General features: G+C 41.6%; 1 protein-coding gene across 3 annotated transcripts in view; it reads right to left on the bottom strand.

Annotated features, from left to right (window-relative positions):
- The window catches only part of spidr (scaffold protein involved in DNA repair), a 316,427-nt gene that overhangs the window by 72,037 nt on the left and 224,452 nt on the right, over positions 1–19,938 (bottom strand). For all 3 annotated transcript variants that reach the window (XM_067979905.1, XM_067979906.1, XM_067979908.1), the window contains one exon: positions 8,707–8,868. In XM_067979905.1, the coding sequence (XP_067836006.1) occupies positions 8,707–8,868 (162 nt within the window). The remainder of the gene's footprint in view (positions 1–8,706; positions 8,869–19,938) is intronic.

The following is a 19,938-nucleotide window of genomic DNA, read 5'->3' as shown; positions in this document are numbered from 1 at the left end:
CAAGTTTATGAATTTGATTGTTAGGAGGAGGGTGGTGGAGGCCAAACTTTGACTGAGTGGTCTCCTGCAATGAGTGAGGGTCTCCCCCTCCCAACTGTCAAATGGACCTTTGCAGCTGCCACAGGCTGATAGCTGCAACACGTGCATTTCAACTGGGAGTGTTTCCCCCAGTATGAGAAACAGTCCCAGTTGTTTCTAAAATCCCACCCCTCCTGAAATATTCCCTTAATCAGGTCTGTTAACGACCTGAAATAGCAAGATAAATATTGTTAAGTGGTACCCCTCTGGCTTTAATTGCCTGCGGGAGTCCCACATGCGGGGGCTGCGCGCGCATGTTGGCGCGTCTGTGGGGAACCCGGAAGTGGGCGGGTTGGAGCCGGGCTCCCGACCCACTCCGGGATTCCCCGATTTTCGGAGCCCCCCTGCCAGGAACGCACCCGATAGCGGGTGCTACAATAGAGCCCCATGTCTCTGTAATGGCTACTAGATCAAACCCATTTATCTTTATTTGTGCCATTAATTCATCTATTTTGTTACGAATGCTTCGTGCATTCAGAAAAAGCGCCTTTAATTTTAACTTTTTACTATTTTTCCCTGATTTGACTTTATTCACTGATGCACTATTACCGTTAAACTCTCTGTCCCTTCATGACACACTCTGCATATCTTTACCCAAATCGCTACACTGCTGTATGGCCTTGGCTTTTCTCTGTAGATTTATACATTTACGCTTACCTGAACTCTCCCCCACCCTACCCTTTTTAATTTAAAGCCCTAGTTATTCAATTCACCAGGACGCTGATCCCAGCCCGGTTTAAGTGGAGCCCGTCCCAACGGAACAGCTCCCTCTTTTCCCAATACTGGTGCCAGTGCCCCATGAATTGAAACCCCTGTCTCCCACATCACTCTTTGAGCATTTAACTCTCTGATCTGTTTGACCCTATGCCAATTTGCACGTGGTTCAGGTAGTAATCCAGAGATTATTACCTTTGAGGTTCTGCTTATTAATTTGGACCCTAGCTCCTCAAACTCCCTCAGCAGAACCTCATTCCTAGTTCTACCTATGTCAATGGTTCCTACATGGACTATGACAACTGGATTATTAAAGGGTATGTGGAGTGAGCAGGAAAGTGGGATTAGACTAGACAGCTCGTATGGAGAAAAACACCATGGCCTGGCTGAATGGCCTTTTTCTGTACTGTAGCATTCTATGATTCCTCAATATTCCCATTTTTGCCCCAGCAGACATACAACTGCCCTATTAGATTTGTCTTTCTAGATGAAAGAACTGTTTGCATATCATACTGATGAATCTTGTACCATCATTACTTTTCTTCTCCATTCTTGTGTCAGGGCTTTCTTTCGTATTTCCATAGGCAGCATTATCTCCTCACTGATTTGCCCATCCTTCTTGTGTTATCCAGCTCCTAGAACCTGTTCAATGCTTCTGTTCCTTGCATTACTTCTACTTCTCATCACTTCTCCTTACTGTTACTATATTCTGCTCCCTCTATCATTTCTGCAACAAATTATTCTTGGCTGGTCCACTTCTTCATCCGTCTCACCTACTAAGTCCAACACCAACAACATATCATTGATGTACTGTTCACATTCACTGATCTCTGTGCACATTAACCCGACCCTCCACTACTGCTATCTGTTCCCTCAGAATGTTAATTAGCAGTGTTTGCAACAGAAGTGCTGAATGACCTCCACAGGAATGACTACTGTGAATATATCACAACGCGCACAGAACATGAAACTCACTGCACTTTACATTTCCTATGCCACTAAGGCTCTAATTTAAAGTGTAATTACAACTACAGTGAATAGCTTTCATCACCCCCTTCTTACTGGTGGATGGACTACACTGACACTATAGTGGCCTTTTCATTTGGAGAAGCCATAGGATGAGTGGTGTAGGAAGTGTAAAATATCACATTGATGCATTAGGGAGAGCCTGTACAAGGGCACTAAAGTTTTGTATTGGGGCAGAGAAAGGGAGCTTTAACCTGCATCTAACTGAAGAGGGGAGCAGAGATTTCAAGTGGCTAGTCTCCTTGAGGAAAAAAATGTTATAAAAATGATAGAGCTCCTAACATAGGAACATGAGTAGGCCATTCAGCCCCTTGTGCCTGCTCCACCATTTGATAAGATCATGGCTGATCTGTGATCTAACTCCATATACCTGCCTTTGGCCCATATCCCTTAATACCTTTAGTTGCCAAAAAGCTATCTATCTCACATTTAAATTTAGCAATTGAGCTAGTATCAATTGCCGTTTGCGGAAGAGAGTTCCAAACTTCTACAACCCTTTGTGTGTAGAAATATTTTCTAATCTCGCTCCTGAAAGGTCTGGCTCTAATTTTTAGACTGTGCCCCCTACTCCTAGAATCCCCATTCAGCGGAAATAGTTTCTCCCTATCCACCCTATCTGTTCCCCTTAATATCTTATAAACTTCGATCAGATCACCCCTTAACCTTCTAAACTCCAGAGAATACAACCCCAATTTCTGTAATCTCTCCTCGTAACTTAACCCTTGAAGTCCGGGTATCATACGCTGCACTCCCTCCAAGGCCAATATGTCCTTCCGAAGGTGCGGTGCTCAGAACTGCTCACAGTACTCCAGGTGCGGTCTAACCAGGGTTTTGTATAGCTGCAGTATAACTTCTGCCCGCTTGTACTCAAGTCCTCTAGATATAAAGGCCAACATTCCATTTGCCTTCTTGATTATTTTCTGCACCTGTTCATGACACTTCAATGATCTATGTACCTGAACCCCTAAGTCCCTTTGGACATCCACTATTTTTAACTTTTTACCATTTAGAACATGGGAGGGGGGCATTAAGGAACACTTTGTACAGAAGGTGCTCCCTCTGACCATTCCTTCTTCTGGCTCTTTTCAAGTCTTATTCGAAAAAGCTGCACCATTAAGAAAATCTAATTTACAAAAACAGTCACACCCTGACTAATCTATATTTCTTCTCATTTACTGCATTAGGAAATGACTGCATTAGTCTACAAAGTGTCTTTTGGAAGAGGAAAAACCTGCTCAACCAGGGTTCAGTATTACATTGAACGGTAGGACTGTACATTGAAAACAATACTATAAATGACACTGAATAAACAATCAGTCATAAGTGTTAAGCGAGCAAGCCCTAGCATGTTTAGATTGCTATTTTACAACCAATTCATTTGCCAATACTTCAGGTTATCAACAAAAAACAAACCTGTCTTTGTCCTCTCCAGACCCCCACCCCCTCGCCATTTTTAAAAAAGGTTCAGTACAACCAAATAAGTACATTATTGTGGTATTATGTTCACACCAATCACTTTCATGAAAATTATCACTTATTTGATTTTCAGTTGATCAAAATATCTAAAAAAGATAGGCACTCGATCAGCCAAGCATGACTGAATCGTTTGCAGCAGAAAGCAGCGTTATATTTTGTTTCAGGAACCTGAAATGCAGTCCCCACAGAAGCTAGGCCTTTCAAAATAAATAAATCAAGCAAACTGGGAGCTGTTAACTGTCAGCAGGATAGTATAGTTAAAGCCAAATCCATTTATATGTGAATATGATACAAACAAGTTCCTGATATAACTAAGAACTGCTGTAATGCACAGCCTCTTATATAGCATACAGGGTTTACAGTCTCCTGCAAAAACATTTCTACACAAAATGCCCCCATTGACATATTTCTGTATGGACCCTAAAAACAGGACTATAAAAATCCACCGTAGATAAACCTTTACCAAACCCCAATTTGTTGCTAACTGCCTTGGTATAGTATTGGTAGCCATTTCTGTCATATTCAGTTCAAGTTTCAGAGCAACCTTTTTGCTTATTAAATATATCAGAATCCCACTGTGGTTGCAGTGGTTCATACCAGGCAAGACAAAATAAATAATTTCTAATTTTCCTGACCATATTGGCACTGACATGACAAAACTAGTCACTAAAAATTATTTGCAAGGCAGGTTCCTAAAACACAAATAATGCCTCTTTTATGAACTTAAGACACTTGTTTTAATGAGGTACGTTTAATACTGAATACAACTCACAAACTATAACTAAGATAATGCATGCATAAGCACTTAATGCAATGCTGCTAAAGCTTTTTAACTGGCAAATGTTGTGGTACTGGTTGAATATTTAAACCACTTCCAAAGCAATACTGATTGCATTTAGCTTGAGCAACAAGCAGAATCAACCACATATTATGGCAGGAGTTGAAGTATCCATTTCCCTGTACCCTTCATTGCATAAATGAACACACATACACAAAGTAATATGAAAAAATGGCTAAAACCAGTGGAGAATGTTCAGCTAAAGGACCCTATTGCTATTTGGCGACATCACAAACTGGCAATACAATACAATGAAAGTCTATAGTTGTTATCCACTGATCGAGGCTCCAAACGTTGCTCCAAATAGATAACTCTTAAATCTCCTGGGTCTTGTGGGTAAAGCACAGTTGTCTGATTTTTGATTAACTGCTTCAGTTAGGTCTGTTAACATTTTAAAAGGTGATTACAGTTACCAGTATACTAAATGAAAGTTTATAGCTGATTGCTAACTAGCAGAATTTTACTATCCACTGTCATTAAAAGACTAAGGGGGAAGATTTCCATTATTTATAGCAAAATTGTAAATGCATTCTTTCTAAATGTGTTCATGATTTTGCGATAAAGAGCAAACAGTGGAAATCTTCCACCTCAATAACCATTAGATTTTTTTGCTGTTGCAAGTTGTAGCTGCTCTGCTCACGTTGAAGAAATATTTTGGTTTCATTAATGATGGTGATAAAATACACGTGGGTACGGTAGCATAGTGGTTATGTTACTGGGCTAGTAATCCAGAGGCCTGGACTAAAATCCAGAGTCATGAGTTCAAATCCCGCCACGGCAGCTGGCGAATTTAAATTCAATTAATTAATTAAAAATTCCATTAATTAAATAAAAATCTGGAATTAAAATACTAGTATCAGTAATGATGGCCATGAAACTACCGGATTGTCGTAAAAACCCATCTGGTTCACTAATGTCCTTTAGGGAAGGAAGCCTGCCGCCCTTACCCGGTCTGGCCTATATGTGACTCCAGACCCACAGCAATGTGGTTGATTCTTAATTGCCCTCTGAAATGGCCGAGCAAGCCACTCAGTTGTAAAATCTCGCTACGAAAAGTCATAATAAGAATAAAACCGGACGGACCACCCGGCATCGGAACACTAGGCACCGGACACGACAACGGCAAAACACCAAGCCCAGTCGACCCTGCAAGGTCCTCCTTACCAACATCTGGGGACTTGTGCCAAAATTGGGAGAGCTGTCCCACAGACTAGTCAAGCAACAGCCTGACATAGCCATACTTACAGAATCATATCTTTCAGCCAACGTCCCAGACTCTTCCATCACCATCCCTGGGTATGTCCTGTCCCACCGGCAGGACAGACCCACCAGAGGTGGCGGTACAGTGATATACAGTCAGGAGGGAGTGGCCCTGGGAGTCCTCAACATTGACTCTGGACCCCATGAAATCTCATGGCATCAGGTCAAACATGGGCAAGGAAACCTCCTGCTGATTACCACCTACCGTCCTCCCTCAGCTGATGAATCAGTCCTCCTCCATGTTGAACACCACTTGGAGGAAGCACTGAGGGTAGCAAGGGCACAAAATGTACTCTGGGTGGGGGACTTCAACGTCCATCACCAAGAGTGGCTCGGTAGCACCACTACTGACCGAGCTGGCCGAGTCCTGAAGGACATAGCTGCCAGACTGGGCCTGCGGCAGGTGGTGAGCGAACCAACACGAGGGAAAAAGTTACTTGACCTCGTCCTCACCAATCTCCCTGTCGCAAATGCATCTGTCCATGACAGTATTGGTAGGAGTGACCACCGCACAGTCCTCGTGGAGATGAAATCCCGTCTTCGCACTGAGGACACCATCCAACGTGTTGTGTGGCACTACCACCGTGCTAAATGGGATAGATTCAGAACAGATCTAGCAGCTCAAAACTGGGCATCCATGAGGCGCTGTGGGCCATCAGCAGCAGCAGAATTGTATTCCAGCACAATCTGTAACCTCATGGCCCGGCATATTCCTCACTCTACCATTACCAACAAGCCAGGGGATCAACCCTGGTTCAATGAGGAGTGTAGAAGAGCATGCCAGGAGCAGCACCAGGCGTACCTAAAAATGAGGTGCCAACCTGGTGAAGCTACAACTCAGGACTACATGCATGCTAAACAGCGGAAGCTCTGTCTATAGCATGCAACATGCTATAGACAGAGCTAAGCGATTCCACAACCAACGGATCAGATCAAAGCTCTGCAGTCCTGCCACATCCAGTCGTGAATGGTGGTGGACAATTAAACAACTAACGGGAGGAGGAGGCTCTGCAAACATCCCCATTCTCAATGATGGCGGAGTCCAGCACGTGAGTGCAAAAGACAAGGCTGAAGCGTTTGCAACCATCTTCAGCCAGAAGTGCCGAGTGGATAATCCATCTCAGCCTCCTCCCGATATCCCCACCATCACGGAAGCCAGTCTTCGGCCAATTCGATTCACTCCACGTGATATCAAGAAACGGCTGAGTGCACTGGATACAGCAAAGGCTATGGGCCCCGACAACATCCCAGCTGTAGTGCTGAAGACTTGTGCTCCAGAACTAGCTGCGCCTCTAGCCAAGCTGTTCCAGTACAGTTACAACACTGACATCCACCCGACAATGTGGAAAATTGCCCAGGTATGTCCTGTCCACAAAAAGCAGGACAAATCCAATCCGGCCAATTACCGCCCCATCAGTCTACTCTCAATCATCAGCAAAGTGATGGAAGGTGTCGTCGGCTGTGCTATCAAGCGGCACTTACTCACCAATAACCTGCTCACCGATGCTCAGTTTGGGTTCCGCCAGGACCACTCGGCTCCAGACCTCATTACAGCCTTGGTCCAAACATGGACAAAAGAGCTGAATTCCAGAGGTGAGGTGAGAGTGACTGCCCTTGACATCAAGGCAGCATTTGACCGAGTGTGGCTTCAAGGAGCCCTAGTAAAATTAAAGTCAATGGGAATCAGGGGGAAAACTCTCCAGTGGCTGGAGTCATACCTAGCACAAAGGAAGATGGTAGTGGTTGTTGGAGGCCAAGCATCTCAGCCCCAGGGCATTGCTGCAGGAGTTCCTCAGGGCAGTGTCCAAGGCCCAACCATCTTCAGCTGCTTCATCAATGACCTTCCCTCCATCATAAGGTCAGAAATGGGGATGTTCGCTGATGACTGCACAGTGTTCAGTTCCATTCGCAACCCCTCAGATAATGAAGCAGTCCGAGCCCGCATGCAGCAAGACCTGGACAACATCCAGGCTTGGGCTGATAAGTGGCAAGTAACATTCGCGCCAGATAAGTGCCAGGCAATGACCATCTCCAACAAGAGAGAGTCTAACCACCTCCCCTTGACATTCAACGGCATTACCATCGCCGAATCCCCCACCATCAACATCCTGGGGGTCACCATTGACCAGAAACTTAACTGGACCAGCCATATAAATACTGTGGCTACGAGAGCAGGTCAGAGGCTGGGTATTCTGCGGCGAGTGACTCACCTCCTGACTCCCCAAAGCCTTTCCACCATCTACAAGGCACAAGTCAGGAGTGTGATGGAATACTCTCCACTTGCCTGGATGAGTGCAGCTCCAACAACACTCAAGAAGCTCGACACCATCCAAGATAAAGCAGCCCGCTTGATTGGCACCCCATCCACCACCCTAAACATTCACTCCCTTCACCACCGGCGCACTGTGGCTGCAGTGTGCACCATCCACAGGATGCACTGCAGCAACTCGCCAAGGCTTCTTCGACAGCACCTCCCAAACCCGCGACCTCTACCACCTAGAAGGACAAGGGCAGCAGGCGCATGGGAACAACACCACCTGCACGTTCCCCTCCAAGTCACACACCATCCCGACTTGGAAATATATCGCCGTTCCTTCATTGTCGCTGGGTCAAAATCCTGGAACTCCCTTCCTAACAGCACTGTGGGAGAACCGTCACCACACGGACTGCAGCGGTTCAAGAAGGCGGCTCACCACCACCTTCTCAAGGGCAATTAGGGATGGGCAATAAATGCCGGCCTTGCCAGCGACGCCCACATCCCGTGAACGAATAAAAAAAAAACTAGCTACCACAAAGTGGACTACCAACAAACACAGGCAAGCCAAACTGGGACTGATATGAAGGATAAAGAAAATCATTGCATTAAGAACAAAAGTAAATCTTTTCCATAATATAAAATGACACTATTCAATGTCTCCAATCACAATAACTTTGGAATGGTATCTTCTTTGTCCCCCTCCATTGTATACTGTGAGTCACAAGTAAAAGCTGCACGACAGTAGATCTGATATTCAGCAATCAATATCATGTACAAATCTTAAATGTCAACAGTATTGTCAATAGTATTATCAATATAAGTCACAATATCACAATCCAACAGGCCTGTAAAATATGACAGCAGGTTGACCAATTTTATTAAGCTGTACAACAAAACATGATAACTGAGGAACACTGAATCAAGACTTTATATCATTTAGGGATCAAGGATATCCAATATCCAATTAAGTGCTTTGGTGCCCTTCAAATCTAAGCTTGTGCCAGAAATATCTTCATCAGGAGTACAGGGCCTTGCTAATCAAGATACATTTTCTTACCTCCCTCTCGTTGTTCTCTGTAGGATTTTCATTCCTGATAGATAGCAGGTCTTTCCTTCCCAGCAGGCACTTTGCACCTGCAAGTCCTCTTCTAATGAGCAGAATGTATGCAGATGGACTTCACTGAATAATCCATACATGTCTTGTACTAGAAGACATAGCCTACAGGAAAACAAACCATTAAACTCATTAGCCTAATTTATGGTAGGGCTACCTTCTCCTTTAAGATCAACTTTTTTATTTTGCCTGTGTCCCAACCCATTATTGTTAATCACTTGTTTTTAAAATTTAATTTCACCTCATGTGATTGTCCTTATATAATCATTCTGCTTATTGCACAAGATTAAATTGATCAGGTTTTTAGGTGTTGGGAACGGCAATGATTTAATAAACACTGGGCTAGATTTGTGTGTTGTTGTGGGGTACTGATTGTAGAACTGCAACTACCAGATTTGAAACAAGTCCCTGGAGTGGAGCTTGACAGTCTATTGCATTCTTTGCACTGCAGCACCTGCAGCTGGAGTGCAGCGAAGAGTCTTCCAGATTTTTGTTTTGTTTTAAAAAAAACTAAGAACAATTGTAGAGATGTGTTGCTGGACTCTATCTTGTTGATTACAAGGATACATCACTCTCACACAATAGTCTAATCTCCTCTCTTGGTTACACACACCACAGCATGGGGGGAAAAATCATAAGTGACTTGCCCCCTCCACAAGTCCCTTCAATAGTTCCCTATAGAGAGGAGACAAATGAGAATCCTGGCAGCATTTTAATTTTAACACTTTTGGAAGTTATAAACAGCTTTTTAGCCTCAGTGTTAAACCTATACCTTAACACCAAGATAAAGGTAACAAACATAGAAAAGTGTCTACACCCGAGAGACTATTGTAATCTGACTGAGGGCCAGTGGCCAGAGTTCCACAGGGATCTGTTTTCAGTTCTCTTACGTTGACACAATTTTGAAAAGAGTAACTCTTTTAATAGTAAATAATTTACTGTTATAAGGACTTCAAGCAAATTCAGTTGTAATCTTTTACTGAATAGGGTGGACCGGTGGCATACATGGGTGACACATGGAGAGATATTAAAAATAATTCCTTTGATTTCAGTTGGGGCAATACTGGAAGTGCTACAACTGACCTCAGTGATCCTGGGTGAGGGAAGAAAAAATTACCCTGGATTTCCTATCCCAATCAGTATCCAGTGACATTTTTTCTTAAATCGAGGAACCAGGTTGAAGCACCAAGACCCTTGGTGCAGGACCACTAAAAAAACAGTAACACAAATTAAAGCAAATCAGGAAATAGCACTTAGGTGACCCCATGCTTAAGGGTTTAGAAGCCTGACGGAGAAAATGTAACAATTGCCTCGGGTGGAGTCTAAGTAGCCTATATATTCAACAAAAATTTATTATGCTTATGAATGATTTAAAGTTGCTTGTAGTTTATATTTGAACTTATTATAAAAACCCAGATAAGTGAAGTAATTTTAATAAGGTATAGATACCACTGACAATGTTGTAAAGTCTTCTTTGTTATTCCAAGCTGCAAGTCCCAGCGTTGATGGTCATGAGGTATACTTCAACAGAACTTCCTAACTTTAACACTAATATTATAAGTTTACATTTCTAGTTAGCTAGGTGTCAGCCTTGGTTCAAGGTTAGCACTTTTAATCTCTGAGTCAGAAGGCCATGGGTTCAAGCCCCACTCCACAGGATTGTGCACATAATCTAGGCTGATACTTCAGTGCAGCACTGACTGAGTGCTGCACTGTCGTAGGTGCAGTCTTTCATTAAATTGTAAAACACTAAGCCCAGGCCCTCTCAGGTGGACATAAAAGATCCTATGGCATTATTCAAAGAAGTCCTGGCCAACATTTATCCCCCAATCAGCATCACTAAAACAGATTATCTAGTCATTTATGCTACACTATTTGGTGATGTCTTTGACAGAATGTATTTCAGTGCATACTGGAGTAAATCCATAGTAAACAATTGGACGTGCAACTTTAAACTGGCCTGAGAGCTCCGTGACTCCGGGGAACCACGTTACTAAAAGGTGGTGAACATTTCTCAGTCAGTAATATGCTTCCTCAGGGTTCCACAACTCTGGAGCAGCCCCCAGGTCGGTCTGAGGTCCTGTCCCCAGAAAGGTAGACTATGAGGTGAGGAGTGTGCATGTTGTAACATTTCTACATTATATCCTTTCAGTTTAATGGTAGCAAGACCCCAGCTGCACTTCTACCAAGTTTTATGTATTCCTTTTAGCTTCAGAGCCTATAGGTAAAGCTAACATATACCTGTCTGGAAGCATTACAAATTAATTGCTTTCTGGAAGGGATTTGGAGAGGATGGAGAGCAGATTTACCAGAATGATACCAGCGATGAAGGACTTGTTATGTACAGAGACTAAAGAAGCTGGGAATTGTTCTTCTTAGAGCAGAGAAGGTTAAAGGGACATTTAATAGAAGTGTTAATAGAGGGCTTCTGAATTATTTTTTACATAACCCAACAGTAAAAGGGTAGATCCTTATCATCAAGACACATTATTTTGTTCATGTAACAAATGTGATTTAAAGATTCAGTTCATAAGAGGCAAGTTCTGCTTATAGAAGCTGCTTTTTGAGTTAAAAAGTGTTGGGAAAGATCCTGAATTGAAATGAAGCATTTGCAGCTTTAATATCACAGGAACAGATGAGTTAGAGAAGGAGACTGTGCAATGAGACTTGATTTCAAAACAGTGGAGTTACAGGATATCGTAGGCAAGATTTTTCTGGATCTGCGGTGTGGTGCACTAGATCACCTGGGCGCAGTACATATTAGAAAACTGGTTTGAGCGCACACTTGTAAAAGGAACCCACTTGATTGTTCATTCATTAATTTAAAACTTGCATCTGAAGATGATGGTTAAAGCCACTAAGTGCTCCGTTGGTGGTGGGTGGGGTGGGGGCGGGGGGGAGGTAGAGAGAGAGTTGAGGGGGCAGAATTCTTGCACAGTGCAGGGGAGAATTCAACTTTCAATTAGTCAGGTACAGTTATTCTGAAAGTGCCAGTTACATATGTAATGCCATTCGAATCTTGAGACTGCATTTAATATACCGATTACACATCGGTCTCCTGCAGCATTATTAATGGTGAGTTGGAGGATCTGTTCTTTTATAACAATAGGGTGTAATACATGTGACCAGGGCCAATGATTTACAGTGACTGAGTATATCAAATTCTGTTTTTTATTACATGGTAACATGCGATTTTTATCCATGTTTCAGAGTTTCAATTCTGGGATTTTTCATTTTTCAATGAAAACTGTAAATCAGATGCCTTAGTTAGTATTATATTCATTAATGGCCTTTATGTCATATGTACTCTTTTACCCGTATATTTTTTTTATCCTGTAGATATTTAAAGGTGATGATACATGGCAAGATGCTTTGCAAAATGTACCAGATTGGAAGTAGGTACCTTATGGTTAGCAGTACCGGGTGAGAAAAGATGGCAGGGGGGGGGGGGGGGGGGGGGGGGGGAGACATGGGGTTTAGCAGCACTGCCGGGAGTCCTGATCTTTGGTAGCACTGGAAGGATAGTCGTTAGATTTGGCAGCACTGTGGCAATGGGGTTTGGCAGCGCTATGGATAGGAAACCTGAGATTTGGCTGAACTGAGGTTGGAACTGAACTGGGGAGGGGCATTAGATCACTGGCAGTTTCCTAGGTCTGTCAGCAATGGGAGGGGGTTGAAGGGCATGGGTCTGACAGTATGGGGAAGGAAGATCTCAGGTGTGGCAGCGCTGGTTTGTAAATTTCAGTTGTTGAGGTAAAAATGGCATTTGAATGTTTTCACAAAGTGTTTTGAGTGACTTGATTTGTTCATCTCATTTATTTTAGTGGCAGCTTTTTTTTGACCAGTCATTCAGGATTGATTGCTTTCATATTTTCTTAGCAGTTTCTTAATGGTGGTTTTGTAGCCACAAGGTTGCAACAGATCTCAGCAAACAGTTAATTAGTTATTTTGTGATTGGTTCCTGGAACATTTTCCTTAGATAGATAAGTAAATAAAGCTGCATAAATAAATATATAGTTTCCACTCTGTGGCTCTGCCTCTCTAAAATCATTCATAAACAGATGACTACTTAAATAAAATTTATTTTTGCTGTCAAAACAGCAAAATTCAGTCAGCCATGTTGGCATCTTTTGGAAAGTACCTGGGAAAGGTCATGGCTTGCAACCAAAGTTTTCTGTAAATGGCCAATTTCTCTGTTAATCATAAATATCCACAAATTGCCACAGAAAATTTTCCTCGAGGTAAGAGTCCCAAGATACTTTTCGGATAAAAAACAGAGAACAAAATGATTAAAGTAGTTAGCATGTTAATATTCCTACATTGTAACAGTGACTACATTTCAAAGGTACTTAATTGGCTATAAAGCGCTTTGGGACATCCTGAGGTTGTAAAAGGCGCTATATAGAAGCAAGTCTTTCTTTCTTTTTCAAAATTACATTACACAGCTTCCAGTATTTTCCACTCAAGAACAAATAATTTGTTTCACTCACTCACAGCAGCCATATAAACAAACATTATACAAAAAGTGACTGATTAAATATAAACAATGGGACAGTGTCTCTACCTCTACTGGTCTCAGCGTGACATGTTTAGATAAAAAAGTGATTAGCTTTTATTCAAAAGTTTAATGGAAAACTTATCAAATTCATCGTCCATTTTGCATTCAAATAATTTTCAAAAACGCACAAACTGAAATACCGTTATTCAGAGGCACAATTACTCTTTGAAATAATACATTGTTTATAATTCAAACATAAACAAAGGCCGTCACAGGTTGGGAGGGGGAGTGGGGCCCCGAAAATATCTTGGAGATGCAGAGATCTGGTGCAGCAACAGAATATAAAATCTGGGCAGCGATATGGACAGGAGGGATGGTCTGTTTGGGGTGGGGCCTGGAGACCTGCCAAGAACTTGACATACACTTTATGGAGGGTGGTGGCTGTGGCAGTGAGTGCCTAACCCTTTGAACTCCAGGATGCCTTTGTAGTGCAGGAAGTTTAATGACCTCGCCAGAGCAGCCAAGGTAAGCTGCCTGGTGCCCCCTGGCCCTTTCTTGTTGTCTCTTTATAGGTGTGGCACTTATTCATTCATTACCCTCACCAGAAGCAAATTATTTCCTGCCTGAAACTACTGAAAGCTTGCAGGATCTTTTCTTAGTTGCACAGCTGAGAAAAGATTTTAACAAGTCATGCAGATAACTTACCTTTTTTTCTCCAAGCTTATCTTAAAGCAGGTGCAATTCTGATATAAATGTTGGAATTTCTGGGACAGCAGCTTTGGCCCTTATTATGCTGTCATTTGCATATATGCACCACTTAAGCCTCAAATTTCAGTCTCCTAAACTAGAACTACACCACTTTTGTGCCGAATAAGAATTGGAATTTTAGGTCCCCTATTGGCAAACACACACTACTGGAAGAAATTTTATAAATTTCTCTCCAATATATAAAAATAGTTCATTAAGTACTTTATCCCTATCCTGGAAGTATAAATAACTTAACATTCTGGGAAAAACAGCAAGTAAATGTGCATTTGAATTCCTTAGTCTTCTTGAAACAACAAGAAAGCACACACTTAGTGATGTTCGTGCATATGGTTTTCAATGTTTTTCACTTGTTTTTCTGAAAAGTTTTCATTCATGTCCCTTTAAACGAGTGTGTAGTTCTGTTTACAGAGTTACAGTGACAGTTCCCAACACACTCTGGTTTCCAGGAACTGCCTGTTATTCCCTGCAGGGTCAAAAATGTCAGCCTGTGACAGGCAGTTAGAATCACAAAAGTAACCACAAATCTCAAAGAGGCCTCAATGGGATAGCTGGAGTAGGCGGAGTAGCCTTCCATTCACTCTACCAATCAGAGTGGAAGAACATTATGATAAACAGTTCTTGAAGCTGGGTACAGCCAGTACATTGTGTTCTCTTCGTGAAAAACAACTCGGTCCTGCTTTGCTTAAAGCGAGCAACAAATCTGTTTATTTCTAATTTTAATCAGTTTCTGGAATAACATTTCCAAGTTACTACATGTGTTTTATTTTTAAGCCGAGCTTTGATAGTTTCAATATAGCAAAAGAAAAGTTTAAAACTTATGAAGAAAAAAATTCTGAGCCAATACTATAAACTGTATCCACCAATAACTCATTAGGCAGAAAATGAATTTAAAATGTCAAGAGTTGACAATTTTAGATTTAAATATATTAAATGTGACATTCTAAAGGATGGAACATGTCAGTGCATTAGAACTCAGCACCACAGGTTCAATTTGCCATACCAAGTCCCCATGGTCAGATGGACAATCAGCTGGTTGTGAAGCAACAATGCAGGATCCTGGTAACAGACTGCTTCCCAAATGGAAGGAAAAATCAAATGAAAAATTGGGTAAAAAATACAAAGGGGATAAATATATTTTAACGGTTAAGGTACAGGTTACAATGCACAAAACATTTCTTTTAATTACAGTACTTAACATACCACACACAACACACACGCACTTATAACATGGGCTTTGCACCACTTTTCCAATGTAAGAGTAGCGCATGCTATACACAAAAATCACTCTAGCTGCATTTTCATCATAGACATGCATCACGACTGGGTTCCATGCCCATTTTTCAAAGTAAAATGGTTTCCATTCTATGGAAAAAAAATATTTTAAATTTTAAACTAACTTATACTTTGTAGTCATTAGAAAATGTGTAGCAATCTTTTTTTAACCATCCAAACAGCTTTTCTTTCTAAATTTTTGCTAAACTTTTACCAATTGTGAATGTGCATGCATTAATTCTGCCACAAGTTTTATGTTTAATTGTATTAGTGAGTAGAAAATAGTCTAAGGGTCACTGGCAAAGAAAAATTAGTGAAACATATCAAACATGGCAGAAGCTTGAAATGCCACTCAAACAATTCAATTACAAAACCTATTTACAACAATATGGAAAACATTTTCCTTTGGTATACCTATAAGCATTTCATGTCCACCTATGTAATTTGGCATAAACAAGCTGTGTTAACTTCAAAACTGTCTTCTTATAGATCTACGCTGAATACATTCCCTCCAGGACCTTTATACAATCATTTTTGCTGCCTCTCATCATAATACCCTTCAATTTTTTTCCAATTTTCTTCCCATCTCTTCCCTGAATGTGCTGATTCATGTTGGGATGCAGTTCCACAACTGTCACTCCATTTGGTATCTCACCCAAGTGCCCATTTGTATCCCTATACAAAGAGGATCAGTAGGCACATGCAAGCATACGGCACATCACAGCCAAGCCAACATCCACACGTGTACTTTCCAGTAATATTTACTGGATATCAATTGGTAGTAGAACTCTGGTTGATTTTTTCCTTACCTAAGCTACGCACACAAAGTCCAAATGTAGCCAGCTAAGATCAGCTAACTATACACAAACCGGAGATCAAACCTGGGACTTTCCTCTTCTGTAAGGCACAGTATCATACTGAGTGTTGCACTTGCTCATTGTGCCATTGGAGGAGCTCTAACTATACACTTACTACTATAACCGGGAGATTGAGACAGTCTCAGGGGTAGACAAGTCTCCATCTACAATTAATGGTGATTCTAAATCCGCCACAGAAGGTGGTGTACTTTTGCAAGGCAGGGCCAGGCAGCTAATTTCCTTCTTCCAGTGATATGTCTGCCAAGGAACAGTAAAACTATTCCCAACAATAGCAGTTGTATTAAATTTAGTCAGTCTAGCATGGGATTTAAACTTGTGCCATTTTTAAGTCCAATATTCTATTAGAATTATAAGATCATTTTAAGTCAATGTTGAAAGATTTTAAAACTCTATGTGCCCATTTATATTTACTCCTTTTTTCACAACATATGTGTAATATAGCTATTTATAAATGCATGGAGTTGACAAGTGTACCTATCGGAAAAGGTTTCATTCTTTAAAAGACTAAGAGCATTTCAGCTGCAAAATGAAAAGGAATTTTAAAATTCTTTATAGAAAACACCACAAAATAAAGTTCCATGGTTTTGTCTGAACATTTCTCTAAATGTATTTTAGAATGTTCTGTATCAGTAATAAACATGTTTGTGAGTGTTGTGCGATGGGAAACATTCACAAGTGCAAAAGCACAACAGTATTCAAAGAGTTAAAGGTCCTATGAAGAAGTCTACACCATTTGCAATTAGATGTCCATTTAAATATAAAACTAAAATTAATTAGCAGAATTTTAAAACCATTTCAGATTTTGCTATACATATACAAATTCATTTGCAGCAAAACTAAGTCACTATCATTGTACAAGCCTGCTTTAACAGAACTGGCTGAGTATAACCAGCTACAGCTGGATCAGTTCTATAAAAAGCTGCCTAAGGAACACTACAATGCCACCCCCAGCTTTCACGTCAAGGCTACGCACAGTCATGTGCTGATGTCACAACAGCTTCTCAACCCTATCCTGTGAATGAACTAACTGCTTTTCAACCAGCTTGTTCCAAATCTGCGGGATTTGTTTATGAACAGCATCTGCCGAGACATGCATCAGGTAACGTCACGTGTGAGCAAATGACAGCACACACTACATTCCTGCCAGACCACATGTTTTTCTCAGAACAAAGCAGGAAACAGCAAAACTGCCCGCAGGAAAAACAAACCTGATGCACTATATTTTTCAACAGATAAGTCTGTAAAGAAAAGGACAAGTATATATTTTTTTTTTAGAAGTATAGCAATTGCCCAACTATCTTTTCTGCTGTCAAAATCAAAAGAAAAATACATGATAAAATGTTATAGCATTATACAGACTATATAGGATGACAGCTTTAATGACATGTGTTAGAAGGCTGTAAAATAGAGGATTCAGATATCATAAACCACAAAAGTGGGGGTAGGGCAGTTGGAGAATGCCATCTGAATTCCCGAGATGTGTTAGTATCTGGTTAACATACTCCTATGTATTTCTTATGGCTTAGAATAGGTAGTTAGAAATAAACATACTGGATTCCATGTTTAAGCAGAAAATTTTGATTGCTTACACGAGTAAATGCAAAGCTAAGTGAGAACTTGCACACACCATGCAATTCAAACACTGACAAGGCTTCACATAACTCAAATTAAAGAGATATAGGCCTATACTTTTATCAGTAGATGCAAATCAATTGGCTCTCGTGCATGCTATTTTCCGCTTTGATATATGACCCATTTGTTACTGCTGGCAGCAATTTCACTCACATTTCATGCTCACACATGAGAGCATATATTGTTCCTTGTCAGCAAATTTGTGCCTCAGTTTTTCATTAGCATTTTTACCCTGCTGAAGGGGATGAAACATAGAAAATAGGAGCAGGAGTAGGCCATTCGGCCCTTCGAGCCTGCTCCACCATTCAATATGATCATGGCTGGTCCTCTATCTCAATACCATATTCCCACTCTCTCCCTATACCCCTTGATGCCTTTTGTGTCTAGAAATCTATCTAGCTCCTTCTTAAATATATTCAGTGACTTGGCCTCCACAGCCTTCTGTGGTAGAGAATTCCACAGGTTCACCACCCTCTGAGTGAAGAAACTTCTCCTCATCTCAGTCCTAAATGTCCTACCCCATATTCTGAGACTATGACCCCTCATTCTGGACCCCACAGCCAGGGGAAACATCCTCCCTGCATCCAGTCTGTCTAGCCCTGTCAGAATTTTATATGTTTCAATGAGAGCCCCTCTCATTCTTCTAAACTCGAGTGAATACAGGCCGAGTTGACCCAATCTCTCCTTATACGACAGTCCTGCCATCCCAGGGGTCAGTCTGGTGAACCTTCGCTGCACTCCCTCGATGGCAAGTATATCCTTTCTTAGGTAAGGAGGCCAAAACTGCACACAATACTCCAGGTGTGGTCTCACCAAGACCCTGTATAACTGCAGTAAGACATCCTTGCTCCTGTACTCAAATCTTCTTGCAATGAAGGCCAACGTACTATTTGCCTTCCTAACTGCTTGCTGCACCTGCATATTTGCTTTCAGTGACTGGTGTACAAGGACACCCAGGTCCCTTTGTACATCAGCATTCCCCAATCTATCACCATTTAAATAATACACTGCCTTTCTATTTTTACTTCCGAAGTGGATAACTTCACGTTTATCCACATTATACTGCATCTGCCATGTATTTGCCCACTCACTCAACTTGTCTAAATTGCCTTGAAGCCTCTTTGCATCCCCCTCACAACTCACGATCCCAACTAGTTTTGTGTTGTCAGCAAACTTGGAAATATTACATTTGGTTCCCTCATCCAAATCATTGATATATATTGTGAATAGATGGGGCCCAAGCACTGATCCCTGCGGTACCCCACTAGTCACTGCCTGCCACCCAAAAAAGACCCATTTATTCCTACTCTGTGTTTCCTGTCTGTTAACCAATTTTCAATTCATGCCAGTATATTACCCCCAATCCCATGTGGTTTAATTTTGCACACTAACCTCATACATGGGACTTTATCAAAGGCCTTCTGAAAATCCGAATGAACCACATCCACTGGTTCTCCCTTATCTATTTTACCAGTTACATCCTCAAAACACTCCAGTAGGTTTGTCGAACATGATTTCCCTTTCTGAAATCCATGTTGACTTTGTCTAATCCTGTTGATATTTTCTAAGTGTCCTGTTATCACATCCTTTATTATAGACTCCAGCATGTTCCCAACTACTGATGTTAGGCTAACCGGTCTGCAGTTCCCTGTTTTCTCTCTCCCTCCCTTTTTAAATAGTGGGGTTACATTTGCCACCCTCCAATCTGCAGGAACTGTTCCATAATCTATAGAATTTTGGAAGATGACAACTAATGCATCCACTATTTCCACGGCTACCTCTTTTAGTACTCCATGCTTTGTAAGGGGTACGGTTCCACAGGTACCAGCTGCCCTCCGGCCTATCACACAAATGGCTGTTTTTCCTGTGTGAGCCTATTTGCAAAAGATTATTTAACAGTGGGAGGGCTAACAATCAACCCCAATCCTGACCTTATCTGATGCCCACAGGTGTGCATTTTACAGCAGGAGTCACTGCATAGTGATCAAGATCAAGAAATTGAACCCCATGTTGAATTTTTCCCTCCTGGGTCCAGGGCGTTGGAGCCAATGATTTCATTCCCACTGCCAAACTGGCTGAAATCAGCCAACACATCACCTGGGATATTCCTAGTCTGTGTGGCTCAGG

This window comes from Heptranchias perlo, chromosome 3 (assembly GCF_035084215.1).
Source record: "Heptranchias perlo isolate sHepPer1 chromosome 3, sHepPer1.hap1, whole genome shotgun sequence".
NCBI lineage: Eukaryota > Metazoa > Chordata > Chondrichthyes > Hexanchiformes > Hexanchidae > Heptranchias > Heptranchias perlo.
This window is presented reverse-complemented; position numbering and strand designations above follow the sequence as displayed.